This window comes from Amblyraja radiata, chromosome 9 (assembly GCF_010909765.2).
Source record: "Amblyraja radiata isolate CabotCenter1 chromosome 9, sAmbRad1.1.pri, whole genome shotgun sequence".
Taxonomy (NCBI): Eukaryota; Metazoa; Chordata; class Chondrichthyes; order Rajiformes; family Rajidae; genus Amblyraja; species Amblyraja radiata.
The window spans coordinates 11,412,136-11,432,128 of NC_045964.1; the positions used below are offsets into that span (position 1 = coordinate 11,412,136).

The following is a 19,993-nucleotide window of genomic DNA, read 5'->3' on the forward strand; positions in this document are numbered from 1 at the left end:
CTCTTTCTTTATCTTTTCTTATATACTTGTAATATATATATTTTTTATAATATATATCTTTTAGCTTTACAATAAATTATGTGCAGTTAGAAATACTGTGTAATTTATATTTCCTATTTATATACAGTGTATCTCTAATATCTATTTTACTTCGGAGTCACGTGAGTGACTACGTGAAGAACCCAGCCAGGACCCATGCGTGTCATATCGCTACACGCATTGCGAAACGTCAGGCGGGGTGGAACGACGTTCCCCCACAGCGGCAGTTTTAAAAAGCCGGAACCAGCAGGTAAGAGTTACTCTGTGGTCTTTTTGTGTGTTTCCTATACCAACTTACAGGTGGGAAGCATGGACAAGTCTAAGAAAGCAACAAGGGGGGCGACAAAGCTGGTGGGGGAGGACCGCGGAATAGCGGGCAGCCAGCAGCGGCCAGCGGCACTTGAATCACCGATAATGGGATCAGCTGTGGCCGATGTCGCCTCCGCACCAGCCAGATCCACTCCGCGGCCGGGCGGTAAGGCAAGACAAAAAACAAACAAAGTCGTGGACTCAGAGGAGTCCGACTTTGAGCAACCGCGGGCGGCCAGCGACCATGAGCGCTGGAGCCGGATGGAGCGTTGTGTGGAGCATTTGCTCCAACGTGACAGGCTCCAGGAGATGGAGTCGAGTCACTGTGGGCTCTATGGAAAACCCACAGCAGCACCTCTTGTAGGGCTGCACAGTGCTTCTCCCTCATCAGAAGGGAGCACTGGGGGTCAGTACTGGGCTGATCCTGAAGAGGGGTTCGCAGAAGAAAAATCAAGTGTGCAGGGGATGCAGGAACGAGAAAATCTGCTGGACATGGTGTCCAACTTCATACAGCCAGACCAGACTGGCCAAAACCTGCAGCAAAAGCTTGCTGCCAGTATAGACTATATGTCTTTTAACCAGCTACAAGAACAGGCTGTATTGGACACCACGTCAAGACACCTGGCACCGGGCAACTGTATATCCCTGAATGTTCCAGTAGTCAATACTTGTATATGGAAACATATTGGAATAGGAGTTAGAGGCATGGATGTCAAATTCCGAAAGGTATTAAAACTCCTAACAGCAGGGATAACAGCATTCGCCCGCACAGTGGATGAGAATGACATGTCCCAGGACCAACAGGATGCACTGGCATTGCTTTGCAACACTCAATATGAGATAAATAGCATCAGGAAGAGTGCCATCTGACCTACTTTAAATCCGAAATTCGCGGGTCTGTGCAAACCTGGGAACATAAAACCACCAATACTACTATTTGGAGGTAACCTATCGAAGCAAGTCAAGGAGCTCGATGAGAAAGTAAAAACCCTGGGACTCATAAAAGGGACTTCATCAAAAACCCACTACAGCCACAGACAGCATCCCTACGCACCCACCAGTAGAACAAGACCGACTGGTGAAAGCTCGAAGGTCCGGTACACCAAACATGAGTCTTTTTTAGGCCATGGCCCAGGCCGGCCTTCTTGGAAGATATGCGAACCTCCAACATCAACCAAACCACAAACCCAGACACCACCGCCTCAACATCAACGAAGGATTTACAAAAAGAAGTAAACCTGCCACTGGTAACTATGGAGGTAGGTGGGTCTGGTTCCCTACAAAATACAGGGAGCATGGAGGTTGGGGGGAGATTACACTCCTTTCTGGATGCATGGAGCATGTTAACTACCGATACTTATATTTTAAGCAGTATCCAGGGATATACAATAGAATTTATACACAAGTACAGCCCTCCAGTTCAACATATACCGAACCGAATGTTAGTACTTTCTGGTAAAGAGAAATCAGAAGCGCATGCTGAACTGGAGAGGTTTTACGCAAAAGGTGTAATTGAAAAATCCCAACACGAACCGCTAGAATTCGTGTCCAATATATTTACCAAAAACAAAAAAGATGGTGGTTGTCGCATCATCATAGATCTGACCTAATTGAATACATTTGTACAATATATTCATTTTAAAATGGAAACCTTTGTTACTGCTAAACAATTGATTTCCAAAGGTTACTTCATGGCTAGCATCGATTTAAAAGATGCTTACTATACAGTGCCTATACGAGGTGACCACAGATGTTTCTTAAAATTCAACTGGATGGGACAGCGCTGGCAGTATAGAGCGCTGCCAAATGGCTAAACATCAGCCCCCAGACTGTTCACAAAAATTTTGAAACCAGCCCTAGCGTTTCTACGGAAACTAAAACACATGGTCATGGCATATCTAGATGACATACTTATTGTGGGCAAAACTTTGGAATTGGCCAAACAAACTGTAACAGCCACAAAACAGTTATTTGAAAAACTAGGGTTTATTATCCATCCAGTTAAATCTAAATTAACGCCTTCCACTACAATGGACTATTTGGGGTTCACCATTGACTCAGTTCACATGTCGGTGACTTTGCCAAAGGGAAAGGCTATAGACTTAATAGAGGCTTGCAATAACCTCATTGACATCAGTAAACCATCGATCAGATTGGTAGCAAAAGTAATTGGCAAAATGGTGGCTGCCTTTCCAGCCACGCAATTTGGACCTTTACATTACCAAAATTTACAGAGAGCAAAAATACAAGCACTCAAAATCAATGCTGGTCATTTTGACAGACCAATGAAGCTACCAATCAAAGCTATAATGGAACTAAAATGGTGGATAGATAACATTTGGCTTTGTTTCAATCCAATCATTATCAGCAACCCTTCAATGGTGCTACAAACTGATGCCAGTGCACTTGGTTGGGGTGCCACCAATTCCATCTCCAGCTGTGGAGGTAGATGGACTGCTCAGGAGGCATAATTATTACTCATACTGGGCATAAACTACCTGGAAATGTTGGGTGCATTCTATGGCCTAAAGTCATATTGTATTGGGTCATATCACCAGCATGTTAGACTACAGATTGACAATACCACCGTGGTAGCATATATCAACCACATGGGTGGAAACAAATCGACATCATGTGACAATCTGGCTAATACAATTTGGCAGTGGTGTATCCAGAGAGATATTTGGATATCAGCTACTTACCTACCAGGTAAACTAAATTTAGTGGCAGACACCAGGTCACGCAAATGGATGTTGAATAAAAAAGTATTTGCTGATATTACAGCACGATATGGAACACCAGATATCGATCTATTCGCATCCAGGCTTAATCACCAGTTATCAAACTATGTTTCGTGGGAAACAGACCCTGGGGCAGCGGCGACAGATGCATTTTCGCTGCATTGGGGAAAATTGTTTATTTATACATTTCCTCCTTTCTGCCCACAGACAGTCCACCAAAAAGCAGTATCTGGTCTATATCAGGAAGTGGGAGATGTATTGTCACAAACACAGCATCACCTACAGAGATATGAACATCCCGCCTGTTCTGGAATACCTGGCAGGCCTCCATTATGATGAGGGGCTCAGTTATAGTGCCATCAACTGCGCCAGAAGTGCCCTATCAACTTATCTATGGCAAGGAACAGAGCGTCACTCTGTTGGGACTCACCTACTGGTAACTAAACTTATGAGGGGAATCTTTAATACCAATCCCCCAAGAACCAGGTACTCTCAAATATGGGATGTGAGTATTGTCCTGACGATGCTCAGGAATTGGTCTCCAGCAACAGCTCTGTCCCTACATAGACTGACATTAAAAACAGTCATGCTAATGGCATTGGTCACGGCACAAAGGGTACAGTCATTACATAAATTAAGACTGGACAACATGACTTCTTCATCTGAAAATATTACGTTTTATATTTATGAATTAGTAAAGCAGAACAGACAGGGATCAGCAGGCCTCAATATAGAATTTAGGTCTTACCCAACAGATGATCGTCTCTGTATAGTAAGATATTTGTCGTTATACATGGAGAAAACGAAAATCATCAGAGGCAATGAGAAGGCACTTTTAGTCAGCCATAAGCAACCACACAAAAGAGTGACGGTCCAGACCATCTCAAGATGGCTGAAACAGGTTGTAACACAGGCTGGGGTGGATACTAATATTTTTAAATCTAATTCCACCAGGGCTGCAGCTACATCGGCAGCTATGCAGTTGGATGTACCAATGGACCAAATCCTCAAGGCAGCAGGATGGTGAGGGGTAAGTTCTGTAATTTAATTTACCCCATAAATAGGGGTTATAATTTGTGTTAATAAATTTCATGGATTTTAATGTCGGATTCATGCCTAAATTATGTTGACACAATTCCTCCTACAGTCATTGAGGCAGATGTGATGCATGGACTCATTTCCACGGCATGAAATCACAGAGCTTTGAAATCTTCACGTAGTCACTCACGTGACTCCGAAGTAAAATAGTAAGATTAAACGAGATCTTACCAGTTCGAAGTTTGATCATTATTTTATGAGGAGTACGTTGAGGGAATACGTGCCCTCCGCTCCCACCCATGATCATATACTCAACTGGTATTTCTTTCTCTAATCTTACTATGTTTAAGTCATTACAGTTATCTGTGATTTCACACCGCTGCTTTGAAGAATGACACGCATGCGTCCTGGCGGGGCTCTTCACGTATTCCCTCAACGTACTCCTCATAAAATAATGATCAAACTTCGAAATGGTATGTTCTCGTTTAATCTTACTATTTATACGTATAAATGACCGAGATATAAATATGGATGGGTTGGTGAATAGGTTTGCTGACAACACCAAAACTGGAGGAGTTGCAGACAGTGAGGAATGCTGTCAAAAGATAGAGTGGGTTATAGATCAACGACAGAAATGGACAGAGAAACGGCAGATGGAGGTTGAATGTATGGAGAGAGTATCCAGTTAGTGGCAAACTCCTTAACAGCATTGATGTCAATAGGAATCATGGATTTCAAGGTCATAGCTCACTGAAGGTGGCAGCAGAAGTATATAGGGTGGTAAAGAAGGCGTATGGTTTGCTTGCCATCATCGATAAGGGCATTGAATACAAGAGCCAGGAAGTCATGATGTAGCTCTATAAGATTTTCGTTAGGCCACATTTGGAGTTTTACGTGCTGTTCTGGTCACCCCAGTACTGATTGCTCCAGTGGTGGTGGAGGGAGATATACTGTATATATAGGGGCAGCACGGTGGCGGAACGGTAGAGCTGCTGCCTTACAGCGCCAGAGACCCGGGTTCGATCCTGACTACGGGTGCTGTCTGTACGGAGTTTGTACATTCTCCCCGTGACCTCATGGGCTTTCCCCGGGTCCTCCGGTTTCCTCCCACACTCCAAAGACGTACAGGTTTGTAAGATAATTGGCTTTGGTAAAATTGTAAAAATAGTGTGCAGAATAGTGCTCGTGTATGGGGATCGCTGGTCGGTGCGGACTCGGTTGCCCAAAAGGCCTGTTTCTGCGCTGTTTCTCTAAAACTAAAAGAACTAAAACAATAGGTGCAGTTAAGGGGCTTTTAGATAGGCACATGAAAATGCAAGAAATAGCGGGATATGGATCATGTTCAGCATAAACATTGTGGGCCGAAGGGCCTGTCCCTGTGCTGTGCTGTACTGTTCTATGAATGTCTGACCTGAACCACTGTGGGGAAAAAAAAATCAGGAAGTTTTGTTCATTAGCCAATCAATATTATAACTGACCTGCAAGTGTTCGAAAGGACAGGGATGAGGGAGCTTCAGCATCTACAGTAAAAACAGAACCTGCTATGGCAGGCAATATCCGTGCAAAGAGGAACAGTTAACAATTGAGTTGTGGAGAGAATAGGGGAGGGATGGGTAGGAGAGAGGAAATATCTCTGAAAGGGCAAGGATTGCCATGAGGATGCACGGTGGAGGCCATCTGGTTGAGGGTTAATGGAAGCAATTAGAGATACAGCACTGAAACAGGCCATTCGGCCCACCGAGTCCATGCCGTCTAGCGATCCCTGATTAGAGTGAGAGAAAAAGAACAAGCTATGAGAGAAGGGCGGTTAGAGAGTGAGAACGCAGTAAAAACAAAGGAATGCAAAAGTCATCAAGTGCAGGGCTACATGATATGTCTAGTAGGTGAGGCTCTGCTCATGTGAAGAGAAAAACGGAGCCAATATCACAGATGAATGACTGATTATTTTTAGTTAGCCATTCTTCAAACCCACTTGCACAACTGATCAAGATCCTGTTGTCATTTTTGATAACCATCTTCACTGTCTACGATACTACCCACTTTAGTGTCATCTGCAAACTTACTAACTATGCCATTGCACATTCTCATTCTAAATCGTTGATATAAACCGCAAGCAGCAATGGGCCCACACCAACCCCTGAGGCACATCACTAGTCACAGGCCTCCAGCCCGACAGAAAACGCTTATTGCATTTTATTACCTCTGCCTGACAGTGCTTTGGGTCTTCACCACAACGTAAGAAAAGGAAGTCTGCTTGCACACAGCAAGTTCCTTTAAACAGCAACAATGACCAGATCATCTGTTTTATTGATACTGACTGAAGGGTGATTGTTGATCCCAGAACATTGGGGGAAACCTCCCCTGCGTATCTTTCCAATGGTTCCATCGACCGCGGAGGCCACGCAAAGACCACGCACAAGGGGCCACATCCGATAGCACGGCATTCCCTCACTATGGAACTGTAACAACAACGTCTGCACGAGTTCCTGCACTAGAGTGCTATCTCAGCGAATAACACTGTGCAGAGCGAGTTCCCAAATCCACCAGATGAAACTGCAGGCAGTATGTGGAGAAGGCACAAGTGCCCGCCCGTATGGGACAGCAGGAAGGCACCATAGGCAGCGCGGCGGCACTGGGCATTGTTTCTTACCTGGGTGATGTCCCTGGATGCTGCCGCTGCACTCATGTGTAAGCTGGGCTGTCTCACCGAACTACTGCAGTCTAAAGCACGGGCAAATGTTCCGACAGAACTAGAGAGGAGTGGAGAGGATTACAGTGTTACTGTTTATTTGAGTGACACAGTGACACTGCAGGTTGCCTCATGGCTCCAGCGACCTAGGCCCAATTTTGATCTCCAGTGCTGCCTGTGTGGAGTTTGCACATTCCCACCGTGATCTCGTGGGTTTACCCCACCCGGGTGCTCTGTTTTCTTCCCACGTATGTGCTGGCTGGTAGGTTAAGTGGCCTCCGTACAGTATTCCTTAGTGTAGATCGCTGGCGCGAGAATCAGATGAAAGGGTATTAATGGGCCTGAGTGCAAGAATAAAGCACAGGGGAATAAATGGTGCAACAGCATTGCTCAGAGGAGCAGCATCAACATGATGGTCTAAATGGTCTCCTACATCACAAGGAAAGATACCCACCGGGCTAGGCCAACTCCACTCTCCCCCCCCCCCTCCCCCCCCCCCCCCCAAAGACAAGAACTGACAGGAAACAAATGCCACCAACAAGAACAAATTGGTGGAGAAATGGCTGTGGCTGCCACCTGTCGCATTGACCAAATTCACATTAGATAATGTCAGGGGGTTGGAATCTAGAATTGCACCCTCAGAAGCGCACAGTTGTGGTTCCCGCATTTACTCTTAGAGTAACCCATTAAATTAACATCAATTTGCTTCAATAAATAACATCTTAAAAATAACTCAGGACACCAGCAAGTCCATAGCGTGGTTCGCTGGTTTTTGTGGAAGGGGTTCTGAAGAGCATTGTGAGTCCAAGGCTCCATTTAATGGACAAATCATATCACGGAGTGAAACATTATGATATCTCTGAATAAACAAATACACAAAGCAATATTCAGCATCGACACTGAATGACACACAATCTTTCATTACATAAACAGTCTTCAGAACTGGTGACCAGCAGTAAGCCTGCACTCCCCTCCTCAAAACCGTGCCACAGTGTGATAAACAGCTCTGATCAGCAGCTCACCGAGCAACGACGAGGAACTGGTCAATCTGCTTGTCTGTCAGTGGAATGTCCCAGTCCCAGACCTTGGCTTCCATTTCAGACTGATCTCTTCCGTCTTCCTCTCCTGTAATGTGAGAGACCCAACAGTGAGGATACCCATCCAGCACAAAGAGATGGCAGCAAAATAACAGTGGGATCAGGCATTATATGGGACATTTGCAAAATAAAAATCAGTTAAATTGTTAAGAAGCCAGTAAAGGAGCAGGTAATTTTCCTTGTGCAATCAAGGGGCAATCTGCAACCATCCACGTGCAAACTGGAGGAACAGCATCTCATACTTTGCTTCCGAGTTTACGACTTAAGAACGTAAGAACATTGGATGCTCCAATTTTAAAATGTAAATTTTTTTTTTTAAATCACATGTGGTTAAAATGTACATTGTCAGACTTTATAAAAGACCATTATTTAATCATTTTGGTTTCACCATGTAGAAGTTGCAACTATGTTTATACATAGTCCCCCCATTTTAGGGCACCATAACCATAACACCGTATAACAATTACAGCATGGAAATGATTGGGACACATGGCTTCACAGGCTCAGGTGTGTTTAATTGCCTCCTTAATGCAGGTATAAGAGAGCTCTCAGCACCTAGTCTTTCCTCCAGTCTTTCCATCACATTTGGAAATGTTTATTGCTGATTGTCAACATGAGGACCAAAGTTGTGCCAATGAAAGTTAAAGAAGCCATTATGAGACTGAGAAACAATAATAAAACTGTTAGAGACATCAGCCAAACCTTAGGCTTACCACAATTAACTGTTTGCAACGTCATTAAGAAAAAAGAGAGCACTGGTGAGCTTACTAATCGCAAAGTGACTGGCAGGCCAAGGAAGACCTCCACAGCTGAAGACAGAAGAATTCTCTCTATAATAAAGAAAAATCCCCAAACACCTGTCTGACAGATCAGAAACATTCTTCAGGAGTCAGGTGTGGATTTGTCAATGACCACTGTCCGCTGAAGACTTCATGAACAGAAATACAGAGACTACACTGCAAGATGCAAAACACTGGTTAGCCGCAAAAATAGGATGGCCAGGTTAATTTGCTATGAAGCACTTAAAAGAGCAACCACAATTCTAGAAAAAGGTCTTGTGGACAGATGAGACAAAGATTAATATAGGGCCTGTCCCACAGGCGATTTTGTTTTCGGTGACTGCCAGCGACAGTCACAGTCGTAGCAGGTTGCCGAAAAACCGGTGACTGGACCCCCCCCACGACAATGACTAGGACAACCTACAACTTAGTTGATGTCAAATTACGTCAATCTACGACAACCGCCGACCCAATTCTTCGCGACTTAGGACGTCCACCTACGACCACATCTATGACAACCTACGACAACACATACAACAACCTATGACAACCAAAGTCAACCTACGTCCACAAGCTACGATCCTGTCGGTGACAACTGAAGACAATTCAGTTGCCGGTTGACGTAGGTAGTCGCCAATGGAATTCACCATACATGCGTAACCCCGCGACAATGTGGCGACAGCCTAGTCGCCGAAAAAAATTGCCTAAATGGGACAGGCCCTTAACTTATATCAGAGTGATGGCAAGAGCAAAGTATGGAGAGAAGGAAATGCCCAAGATCCAAAGCATTCCACCTCATCTGTGAAACACGGTGGTGGGGGTGTTATGGCCTGGGCATGTATTGCTGCTGAAGGAACTGGCTCACTTATCTTAATTGATCATACAACTGCTGATGGTAGTAACATAATGAATTCTGAAGTGTATAGACACATCCTATCAGCTCAAGTTCAAACAAATGCCTCAAAACTCATTGGCTGGCGGTTCATTCCACAGCAAGACAATGATCCGAAACATACTGCTAAGGCAACAAAGGAGTTTTTCAAAGCTAAAAAATGTTCAATTCTTGAGTGGCCAAGTCAATCACCCGACCTGGACACAATTGGGCATGCCTTTTATATGCAGGAGAGAAAACTGAAGGGGACTAGCCCCCAAAACAAGCATAAAGTAAAGATGGCTGCAATACAGGCCGACAGAGCATCACCAGAGAAGACACCCAGCAACTGGTGATGTCCAGGAATCGCAGACTACAAACGGTCATTGCATGCAAAGGATATGCAACAAATACTAAAGATAACTACTTTCATTTACATGACATTGCCGTGTCCCAAACATTATGGTGCCCTAAAATCGGGGGGCTATGTATAAACACTGCTGAAATTTCAACATGGTGAAACCAAAATATATAAAAATTGTCTTTATTATAATCTGACAATGTGCACTTTAACCACATGTGATTTTTTTTCTATTACAAATCTCAAATTGTGGAGTATAGAGGCAAATATACAAATGATGGGTCTTTGTCCCAAACATTATGGAGGGCACTGTGAGTGGCTCAAGGAATTTGCAAGCAGGATCGGAGATTGGACGGTTAACTGTTGGATGAAAGTTAGAGCAGTGACCTGTGAGATTATGTTATTTGGTCAAAGAACGAGCTGAGAAAGCAGTGAAACGTAAATGGGCCAGAGAAGCAGGAAGAAATTGTGGGCTTGGATAGGGAGAAAGTTTCTTCAAGCTCGGGGGATCCAAAACCAGGAGTCTTAATTTACCTGGGTAAGCCATTTCGGACCGACTTAAGGAGAAATATCTTCACTTGGAAGCAAAGAAGCTTGGGAATTCTACAATACACTGAATGCTATGGGGGCCAAGAAGTCACTGAATATATTTAAGGAGAGATACAGATTACTTGACACAAATGGCATTAAGCGGTATAGGGAGACAGCAGGAATATGATATTGAGTTGATCAGGTTGTCGAGTGTTATGTGAATTTTCCATCTTCCAGTGCGATCTCTCATTCTTCTAAATCATAGTAAAAAAAAAAGCTTACTCCATCAGTGTAGAATCCTGGGCTTTTTTTTTCATAATAATCTTATCTAATTATTCAGTGTCTTCTAACATTCCCAAACCCACTAAGTCTTTAAGTTTATTTTCTCCAGAAGGGCCAAACATTCTATCCTGCTCCCGTTTCTTGTGTTTTATGTTTTCTTTTGCTTTAGACGGGCTTTTTGATTTGACCTGAAACGTGCCTGTGAAACCTTAGGCACTTCACTGCCAATTAATTATTTTTGAGTTCGAGCATAAGTGCTCCCAACTGAAAGAATTAGCCATATCCGTGGCAGACATTCGGAAATCTTATTAAAAAATTATTTTGCTGGAAATACTCAGTGAGGTAAACAGCATCTGGGGAAAGAAAAACATGAATAAACTTTCAGATATTTAATCCCTGGAGTAGCCTATTAACTCAACCGCACGCACAACCTTTAGAAAGGAAATGAGCAGGAATTTCTTTAGTCAGAGGGTGATGAAACTGTGGAATTCTTTGCCATAGAAAGCTGTGGAGGCGAAGTCAATGGAATTAATTTTTAAGGCAGGAATTGGCAGATTCTTAATTAGTACGTGTGTCAGGGGTTGTGGGGAGAAGGCAGGAGAATGGGGTTGAGAGTGAAAGATAGATCAGCCATAATTGAATGGCAGAGTAGGCTTGATGAGCCAAATGGCCTAATTCTGTTCCTATAACTTGTGAAGTCCAATCTCCTTGCATTGTGCTGCACTCTCCAGCTATATATTGCCTATTGGCGTTTGACCTACCCTTGCATACTGTACCAACCCCAAAGGACAGATTTACCCCAGCAATACCTCTCTCCCTACTTCACTTCATGTTTTGCGCTACAGCTGAGAAATGCAATAGTTAGCAAAATAAAAGTCAGGCACTTGCACATATTGCCCTGTGCATAAGCAGAGTACGGGTAACTCACACTCTATCATGGGCTATTTCTAACTTGATGGCCAACTTCACCAGCCACTCTCTGGAAAGTGCGAGGTAGACTATGGAGTTGTAAACATGAAAATGATGTAACACAAACAGACCAACTGTTGGGGGAATGGGGGAGATGAGTAGTGTGACCGACGAGAAAAAACAGCTGATCAGGAAAACTTTGTGATGGATATGCAAGGGATGCAGAGATATGGATCACATGCAGGCAGAGAAGATTAGTTTAACCTGGCATCGTGCTCAGCATGGACATTGTAGGCCTAAGGGCCTGTTCCTATGCAGTACTGTTCTCTGTTCTTTGTTTGATAACAGGGACATTTTGATGGAGGGCTTTGTGAAAAACCTTTGCATTAACTTAAAATGTTACTGTTTCTTTATATATTTCATATATGATAAATTAGCCAAGGGAAGTGTCTATCATACTCATTTCCAGGGAATAGGTGAAGTGCACAGGAGATTTTACGAGGTGTGTTCGCTGTTACAATCCCTACCACAATCCATGTCAAATCATCCTCAAACCTGGTACGGTGAACTCCTGATTACAAGGGACTTGAGGTCTACTTGTGGGATTGCCCATTTACACTGAACCAAGAGGTTATGTATCTCAAATGCAGATTATACAACAAGGGAAACAGAGCAAAGAGGTGACAGCAGATTTTTACAGGGATGTTTATAAGGCTGCAAATAGCATACATTGTACAACAACTTGGGGAGGCTTCAGAAGAGATTCTTCGTGACGGCGAGAAGGCTGTGGAGGCCAAGTCAGTGGATATTTTTAAGGCAGAGATAGATTCGGGAGAAGACAGGAGAATGGGGTTAGGAGGGAGCGATAGATCAGCCGTGATTGAATGGCGGAGTAGACTTGATGGGGCGAATGGCCTAATTCAATCCTATCACTTATGACCTTATGACTTATGGCAGTGGGGTTTAACTGGTTGTTAGGAGACTCTAGGTTTAAAGCTAAGTTTTTGATGAAGCAAGCAGGAAAAATAATTCCTCCCAGTTTAATTTCTTGAGGATTAACTCCACGTGGTTAGTTCTCTCAGTGAGCCAGGCTGCCTTGGAGCTGACAAATGTTTTGACACAGTTGTGGGCCCAACCACGAGTGTGCTGTGTTTGCGTGTTAAACTCACTAACCTTCTTTCATCAAGTCAGTGATGTCTGCCTGGTATTGGGGGCCGACACGAATCTCTCCCTTATCTGCCAGAAGCGTCTTCAGCTGCGGATCGTAGACGAGTGAATAAAAAAATGTATCCTGGAGGGAAGGAATTAAAGAGAGATCATTCACTGTAAACTCCGTCAAGGTTTGCCTGACTGTCACATTTAAAAAACTAATATGTCTCAATAAACAATGACCCCAGTGTTCAGTAACTTCAACTTCAAAACCAGTTGTGTGTATTTATTGGTTTCCTTGTTTGGACATATGTTGGGCAACATTTTCGTATTTTAGTTTCCAGACCAGGGTTAACTGTGAACATAGCTCATTCCATCTCAACATGTAGGGGCCATTTAGCCCATCAACATCATGCTAACTCCATGCGATAATATTCCACTCCACTGTCTTCTCACCAGTTTTACTTTTTTTCCCCTCTTTCAAGTACTTATCTGGTTCCCAATTGAAACTGTGCTTGAATCAGCGTCCAGTATCCACTCCATTGCAGCACACTACATATCTGAACCACCTGTTACAGAAGAAAGCTTCCTCTTCCGTCACCTTTCTCTGGTTCTTGAACCACTCGTGGGAACTGTTTTTAACTACTCTGACTTTTTTTATACTTTTCCTGATTTTAGATATCTTTTAGGTTCTCTCTAAACATCCTCTATTCCAATGAAAATGCATTCCATCTTATTTAATCTATCCAAGTAACTGAAGTCACTCACTCCTGGAACTATTGGCTCGATTGTAATCATGCATTGTCTTTCTGCTGACTGGATAGCACACAACAAAAAGCTTTTCACAGTATCTCGGTACACAGGACAAGAAACTAGACAAACTAACTATTGCAGTAAAGATAGACACAAAATGGTGGAGTAACTCAACAGGACAGGCAGCGTCTCTGAATAGAAGGAATGGGTGAGATTTCGGGTTGTGACCTTCGGACTGAAAGTCAGGAGAGAGGGAGACACAGAGATAAGGATGGGTAAATCTATTCTGCACCTTGTCTCCTAAACAGTAATGCCCAGAATTGAACAAAACACAAAATGCGAGAGGAACTCAGCAGTCAGACATAATCTGCGGCGGAAATGGACAGGTAACGTATTGGATTAGGACCATTCTTCAGAGTACACTCTTTTTTAAAAATAAAGTTCTGGACCCCAAACACCTATTTAACTACTTTCTCAGCAAGCCCTAGCACTTCTAATGAATTATGCACATACACAGATCATACAAAAGGGACGGATTGCATCTTAACAGGTGGGGGACCAGCATTCTGGCAGGCAGGTTTGCCACTGCTACACAGGTGGTTTTAAACTGAATAAGGGGGGTGGGGTGTCAAATGGGATAGTTGAGGGTGGAGTTAAAGGGAAAGGGTTTCTTAAATGTGTGAGCGGAGAGACAGAGGGGTGTAAAATGAGGGTAGGGTAGCAAGGTGAAAAGTAAAAGTGGCAAGCAGACAAATCCAGGGCAAAAATCAAAAAGGGCCACTTTTCAACATAATTGTATAATAGGTAAGAGTGTGGTAAAAACAAGCCTGAAGGCTTTGTGTCTCAATGCAAGGAGCATTCGTAATAAGGTGGATGAGTTGAATGTGCAGATAGCTATTAATGACTATGATATAGTTGGGATCACGGAGACATGGCTCCAGGGTGACCAAGGCTGGGAGCTGAACATCCAGGGATATTCAATATTCAGGAGGGATAGACAGAAAGGGAAAGGAGGTGGGGTAGCGTTGCTGGTTAGAGAGCAGATTAACGCAATAGAAAGGAAGGACATTAGCTTGGAGGATGTGGAATCGATATGGGTAGAGCTGCGAAACACTAAGGGGCAGAAAACGCTAGTGGGAGTTATGTACAGGCCACCTAACAGTAGTAGCGGAGTTGGGGATGGCATCAAACAGGAAATTAGAAATGCGTGCAACAAAGGTAAAACAGTTATAATGGGTGACTTCAATCTACATATATATTGGGTGAATCAAATTGGCACGGGTGCTGAGGAAGAGGATTTCTTGGAATGTATGCGGGATAGTTTTCTAAACCAACATGTAGAGGAACCAACGAGAGAGCAGGCTATTCTAGATTGGGTATTGAGTAATGAGGAAGGGTTAGTTAGCAGTCTTGTTGTGCGTGGCCCCTTGGGCAAGAGTGACCATAATATGGTTGAGTTCTTCATTAGGTTGGAGAATGACATTGTTAATTCAGAAAGGGTTCTGAACTTAAAGAAAGGTAACTTTGAGGGTATGAGACGTGAATTGGCCAAGACAGACTGGCAATTGATTCTTAATGGGTTGACGGTGGATATGCAATGGAAGGCATTTAAAGACTGCATGGATGAACTACAACAATTGTTCATCCCAGTTTGGCAAAAAAATAAATCAGGGAAGGTAGTGCATCCGTGGATAACAAGGGAAATCAGGGATAGTATCAAAACAAATGATGAAGCGTACAAATTAGCCAGAAAAAGCAGCCTACCAGAGGACTGGGAGAAATTCAGTCCAGCAGAGGAGGACAAAGGGCTTAATTAGGAAAGGGAACATAGATTATGAAAGAAAACTGGCAGGGAACATAAAAACTGACTGCAAAAGCTTTTATAGATATGTGGAGAGAAAAAGATTAGTTAAAACAAATGTAGGTCCCTTGCAGTCAGAAACAGGTGAATTGATCATGGGGATCAAGGACATGGCAGACCAATTGAATAACTACTTTGGTTCTGTCCTCACTAAGGAAGACATACATAATCTGCCGGAAATAGCAGGGGACCGGGGGTCAAATGAGATGGAGGAACTGAGTGAAATCCAGGTTAGCCGGGAAGTGGTGTTAGGTAAATTGAATGGATTAAAGGCCGATAAATCCCCAGGGCCAGATAGGCTGCATCCCAGAGTACTTAAGGAAGTAGTCCCAGAAATAGTGGATGCATTAGTGATAATTTTTCAAAACTCTTTAGATTCTGGAGTAGTTCCTGAGGATTGGAGGGTAGCTAATGTAACCCCACTTTTTAAAAAGGGAGGGAGAGAGAAACGGGGAATTACAGACCAGTTAGTCTAACATCGGTAGTGGGGAAACTGCTAGAGTCAGCTATTAAAGATGGGATAGCAGCACATTTGGAAAGTGGTGAAATCATTGGACAAAGTCAGCATGGATTTACGAAAGGTAAATCATGTCTGACGAATCTTATAGAATTTTTCGAGGATGTAACTAGTAGAGTGGCTAAGGGAGAACCAGTGGATGTGTTATATCTGGACTTTCAGAAGGCTTTCGACAAGGTCCCACATATGAGATTAGTATACAAACTTAAAGCACACGGTATTGGGGGTTCAGTATTGATGTGGATAGAGAACTGGCTGGCAGACAGGAAGCAAAGAGTAGGAGTAAATGGGTCCTTTTCACAATGGCAGGCTGTGACTAGTGGGGTACCGCAAGGCTCAGTGCTGGGACCCCAGCTATTTACGATATATATTAATGATTTGGACGAGGGAATTGAATGCAACATCTCCAAATTTGCGGATGACACGAAGCTGGGGGGCAGTGTTAGCTGTGTGGAGGATGCTAGGAGGCTGCAAGGTGACTTGGATAGGCTGGGTGAGTGGGCAAATGCATGGCAGATGCAGTATAATGTGGATAAATGTAAGGTTATCCACTTTGGTGGCAAAAACAGGAAAGTAGACTATTATCTGAATGGTGGCCGATTAGGAAAGGGGGAGATGCAACGAGACCTGGGTGTCATGGTACACCAGTCATTAAAAGTAGGCATGCAGGTGCAGCAGGCAGTGAAGAAGGCGAATGGTATGTTAGCATTCATAGCCAAAGGATTTGAGTATAGGAGCAGGGAGGTTATACTGCAGTTGTACAGGGTCTTGGTGAGACCACACCTGGAGTATTGCGTACAGTTTTGGTCTCCTAATCTGAGGAAGGACATTCTTGCCATAGAGGGAGTACAGAGAAGGTTCACCAGACTGATTCCTGGGATGTCAGGACTTTCATATGAAGAAAGACTGGATAGACTCGGTTTGTACTCACTAGAATTTAGAAGATTGAGGGGGGATCTTATAGAAACTTACAAAATTCTTAAGGGGTTGGACAGGCTAGATGCAGGAAGATTGTTCCCGATGTTGGGGAAGTCCAGAACAAGGGGTCACAGTTTAAGGATAAGGGGGAAATCTTTTAGTTCCGAGGTGAGAAAAACATTTTTCACACAGAGAGTGGTGAATCTCTGGAATTCTCTGCCACAGAATTCTCTGCCAGTTCATTGGCTATATTTAAGAGGGAGTTAGATGTGGCCCTTGTGGCTAAAGGGATCAGGGGGTATGGAGAGAAGGCGGGTACAGGATACTGAGTTGGATGATCAGCCATGATCATATTGAATGGCGGTGCAGGCTCGAAGGGCCGAATGGCCTACTCCTGCACCTATTTTCTATGTTTCTATGTTTCTATACTGTTTATGTAACTCTTAATATTGTATATTCTATATCCTTGTTATTCCTACAAAAATCTAATTTAAACTTCTCCTGCCACATGTCCACCCATCCCACTGGATCCTCTTACGTCTATTACTATCTAACTCACTGCTTGATTCACATTTAATTTTCATGTCATCTGCAGATTTGGAAGTTTTTCTCTGGACACCCAAGCTTAAGTTATTAATATATATTAAGAAAAACAGTGGCCCCAGTACTGACAGGAGACCTCTGTGGCACAATATTCCCCAGTCTGAAGAACTGATCGTTCTTTAAAATTATGTAACAACTGTCCTTCCAAAACAAGGGGTCACAGTTTAAGGATAAGGGGGAAATCTTTTAGGACCGAGATGAGAAAAACATTTTTCACACAGAGAGTGGTGAATCTCTGGAATTCCCTGCCACAGAAGGTAGTTGAGGCCAGTTCATTGACTATATTTAAGAGGGAGTTAGATGTGGCCCTTGTGGCTAAAGGGATCAGGGGGTATGGAGAGAAGGCAGATACAGGATACTGAGTTGGATGATCAGCCATGATCATATTGAATGGCGATGCAGGCTCGAAGGGCCAAATGGCCTAATCCTGCACCTATTTTCTATGTTTCTGTTTTACCACTTCCCATCCCACCTTCCAGGGATCCAGTCTTTCCAGGTGAAGCAGCAATTCACATGTACTTCTTCTAAACTAGTAGACAGGATTTGGTGTTCACAATGTGGTCTCCTCTATGTTGGAGGAAGGTAGATTGAGTGATGGTTTTGTCCATTGGGGCAGCCCGGAGCTTACTTTTGTCAGTCACCAGTTCCCCATCCCACGCTATCTTTACCTGTACCCTCCTGCATGGTTACAATGGGACCCATAGTAAACCTGAGGAACAACACCTCATCTACTGACGGGGCATGTTGCAGCCTTCCAGATCCAATATCGAATTCTGCAAGTTAGGGTAACTTTTATTGTCTACTAGACCAAGTGCAGACCCGTTGGGTCTGTTTCCCCAACGGCGTTTGCGGGGGGGGGGGGTGGGTGAGAAGAGGGGAGGGAGGGGAGAGGAGGAGGAGGAAACGGGATAGATTTGGGAGGGAAAGGAGAGCGGGGTAGGGGGTGAGAGATGGGGAGAGAGATGTGGGGGAGGGGGGATGGGGAAGATGGGGAGGAGGGAGGGAGGGAGGGGTGGGGGGAGAGAGGGCAAAGAGTGGGGAGGGAGAGTGGAGGGGAAGGGGGAGAGAAGTGGAAGAGTGGGGAGGGAGGAGGAGGGGGGTAGGGGGAGTGATGGAAGAGGGACAGAGGGATAGGGGGAAGGGGGTGGGGGGAGAGGGAAGGGGGTGGGGTAGAGAGGGAAGGGGGGTGGGGGAGAGAGGGGTTGGAGAGGGAGAGGGGTGAGGAGAGGGAGAGGGGGAGGAGAGAAGGGGGAGAGAAGTGGTAGAGTGGGGAGGGGGAGGGGTAGCGGGAGTGGAGGAAGAGAGACGGGGGAGTGGTGGAAGAGGGACAGAGGGGTAGGGGAAGGGGTGGGGGAGAGAGGGGAAGGGAGGGGAAGAGAGAGAGGTGGGGGTGGGAGAGGCGTGGGGTAAGGGGATAGAAGTGGAAGAGTGGGGAGGGAGGGGTAGGGGGAGTGGTGAAAGAGGGACAGAGGGGTAGGGGGAAGGGGGTGGTGGTAGAGAGGGAAGGGGCGTGGTGGAGAGAGGGATGGGTGGGAGAGGGAGAGGGGTGATGAGAGGGAAACATAGAAGCATAGAAATTAAGTGCAGGAGTAGGCCATTCGGCCCTTCGAGCCTGCACCACCATTCAATATGATCATGGCTGATCATCCAACTCAGTATCCTGTACCTGCCTTCTCTCCATACCCCCTGATCCCTTTAGCCACAAGGGCCACATCTAACTCCCTCTTAAATATAGCCAATGAACTGGCCTCAATTACCTTCTGTGGCAGAGAGTTCCAGAGACTCACCTCTATCTGTGTGAAAAATGTTTTCCTCATCTCAGTACTAAAGGATTTCCCCTTTATCCTTAAACTGTGACCCGCTTGTCCTGGACTTCCCCAACATCGGGAACAATCTTCCTGCATCAGACAAATGCAATTCAGGACTTTTCTCTTCACAAGCAAAGTCAGAATGACGGTTAGTGAAGAAATCGAATAATTGCTGAGAGTTCAGATGTTGCGCGCGCCTCCTGCACCAAAGGGGGGGGGGGGGGGGGGGGAGTGCTCCGCTATAAGATCTTTGGTCACATACTAAGCACGCGCCTCCACAAACAGATGAGCGTCTTCTTGAATGGAGAGCGCGTGGCCGCCTCCACAAACATTCACACACACTGAGGACCCGCCCCCACAAAAAATATTTTGTGAGGAAGGGGAGGAGGAGGGTGGAGACGGAGAGGGGGATGGGGGGGGGGGGGTGAAGAGGATGGGGGAGAGAGGTGAAGGGGGGGGGGGAGGGGTTGGAGCGGGCGTGCATGAGTCGAGAGAAGAGAAAAGGACAGAGAGAGAGAGAGAGGCTGGTACAACATCAAAAAAGCTGGATAAACTCAGCAGGTGCAGCTGCATCTATGGACCGAAGGAAAAGGGCAACGTTTTTGGCCGAAACCCTTCTTCCGGGTTTCGGTCAAAAACGTTGACCATTCAATTCGCTCCATAGATGCTGCCGCACCCGCTGAGTTTATCCAGCTTTTTTTATGTCTACCTTCGATTTTCCAGCATCTGTAGTTCCTT

General features: G+C 44.7%; 1 protein-coding gene across 2 annotated transcripts in view; it reads right to left on the minus strand.

Moving 5' to 3' along the window:
- Window positions 1-19,993, minus strand: part of LOC116976770 (metastasis-associated protein MTA1-like) — an 81,431-nt gene that overhangs the window by 53,617 nt on the left and 7,821 nt on the right. For both annotated transcript variants that reach the window (XM_033026666.1, XM_033026665.1), the window contains exons 3-5: window positions 12,820-12,937; window positions 7,839-7,941; window positions 6,778-6,877 (exon numbers count right to left, since the gene is read on the minus strand). In XM_033026666.1, coding sequence (XP_032882557.1) covers window positions 6,778-6,877; window positions 7,839-7,941; window positions 12,820-12,937 — 321 coding nt within the window. The remainder of the gene's footprint in view (window positions 1-6,777; window positions 6,878-7,838; window positions 7,942-12,819; window positions 12,938-19,993) is intronic.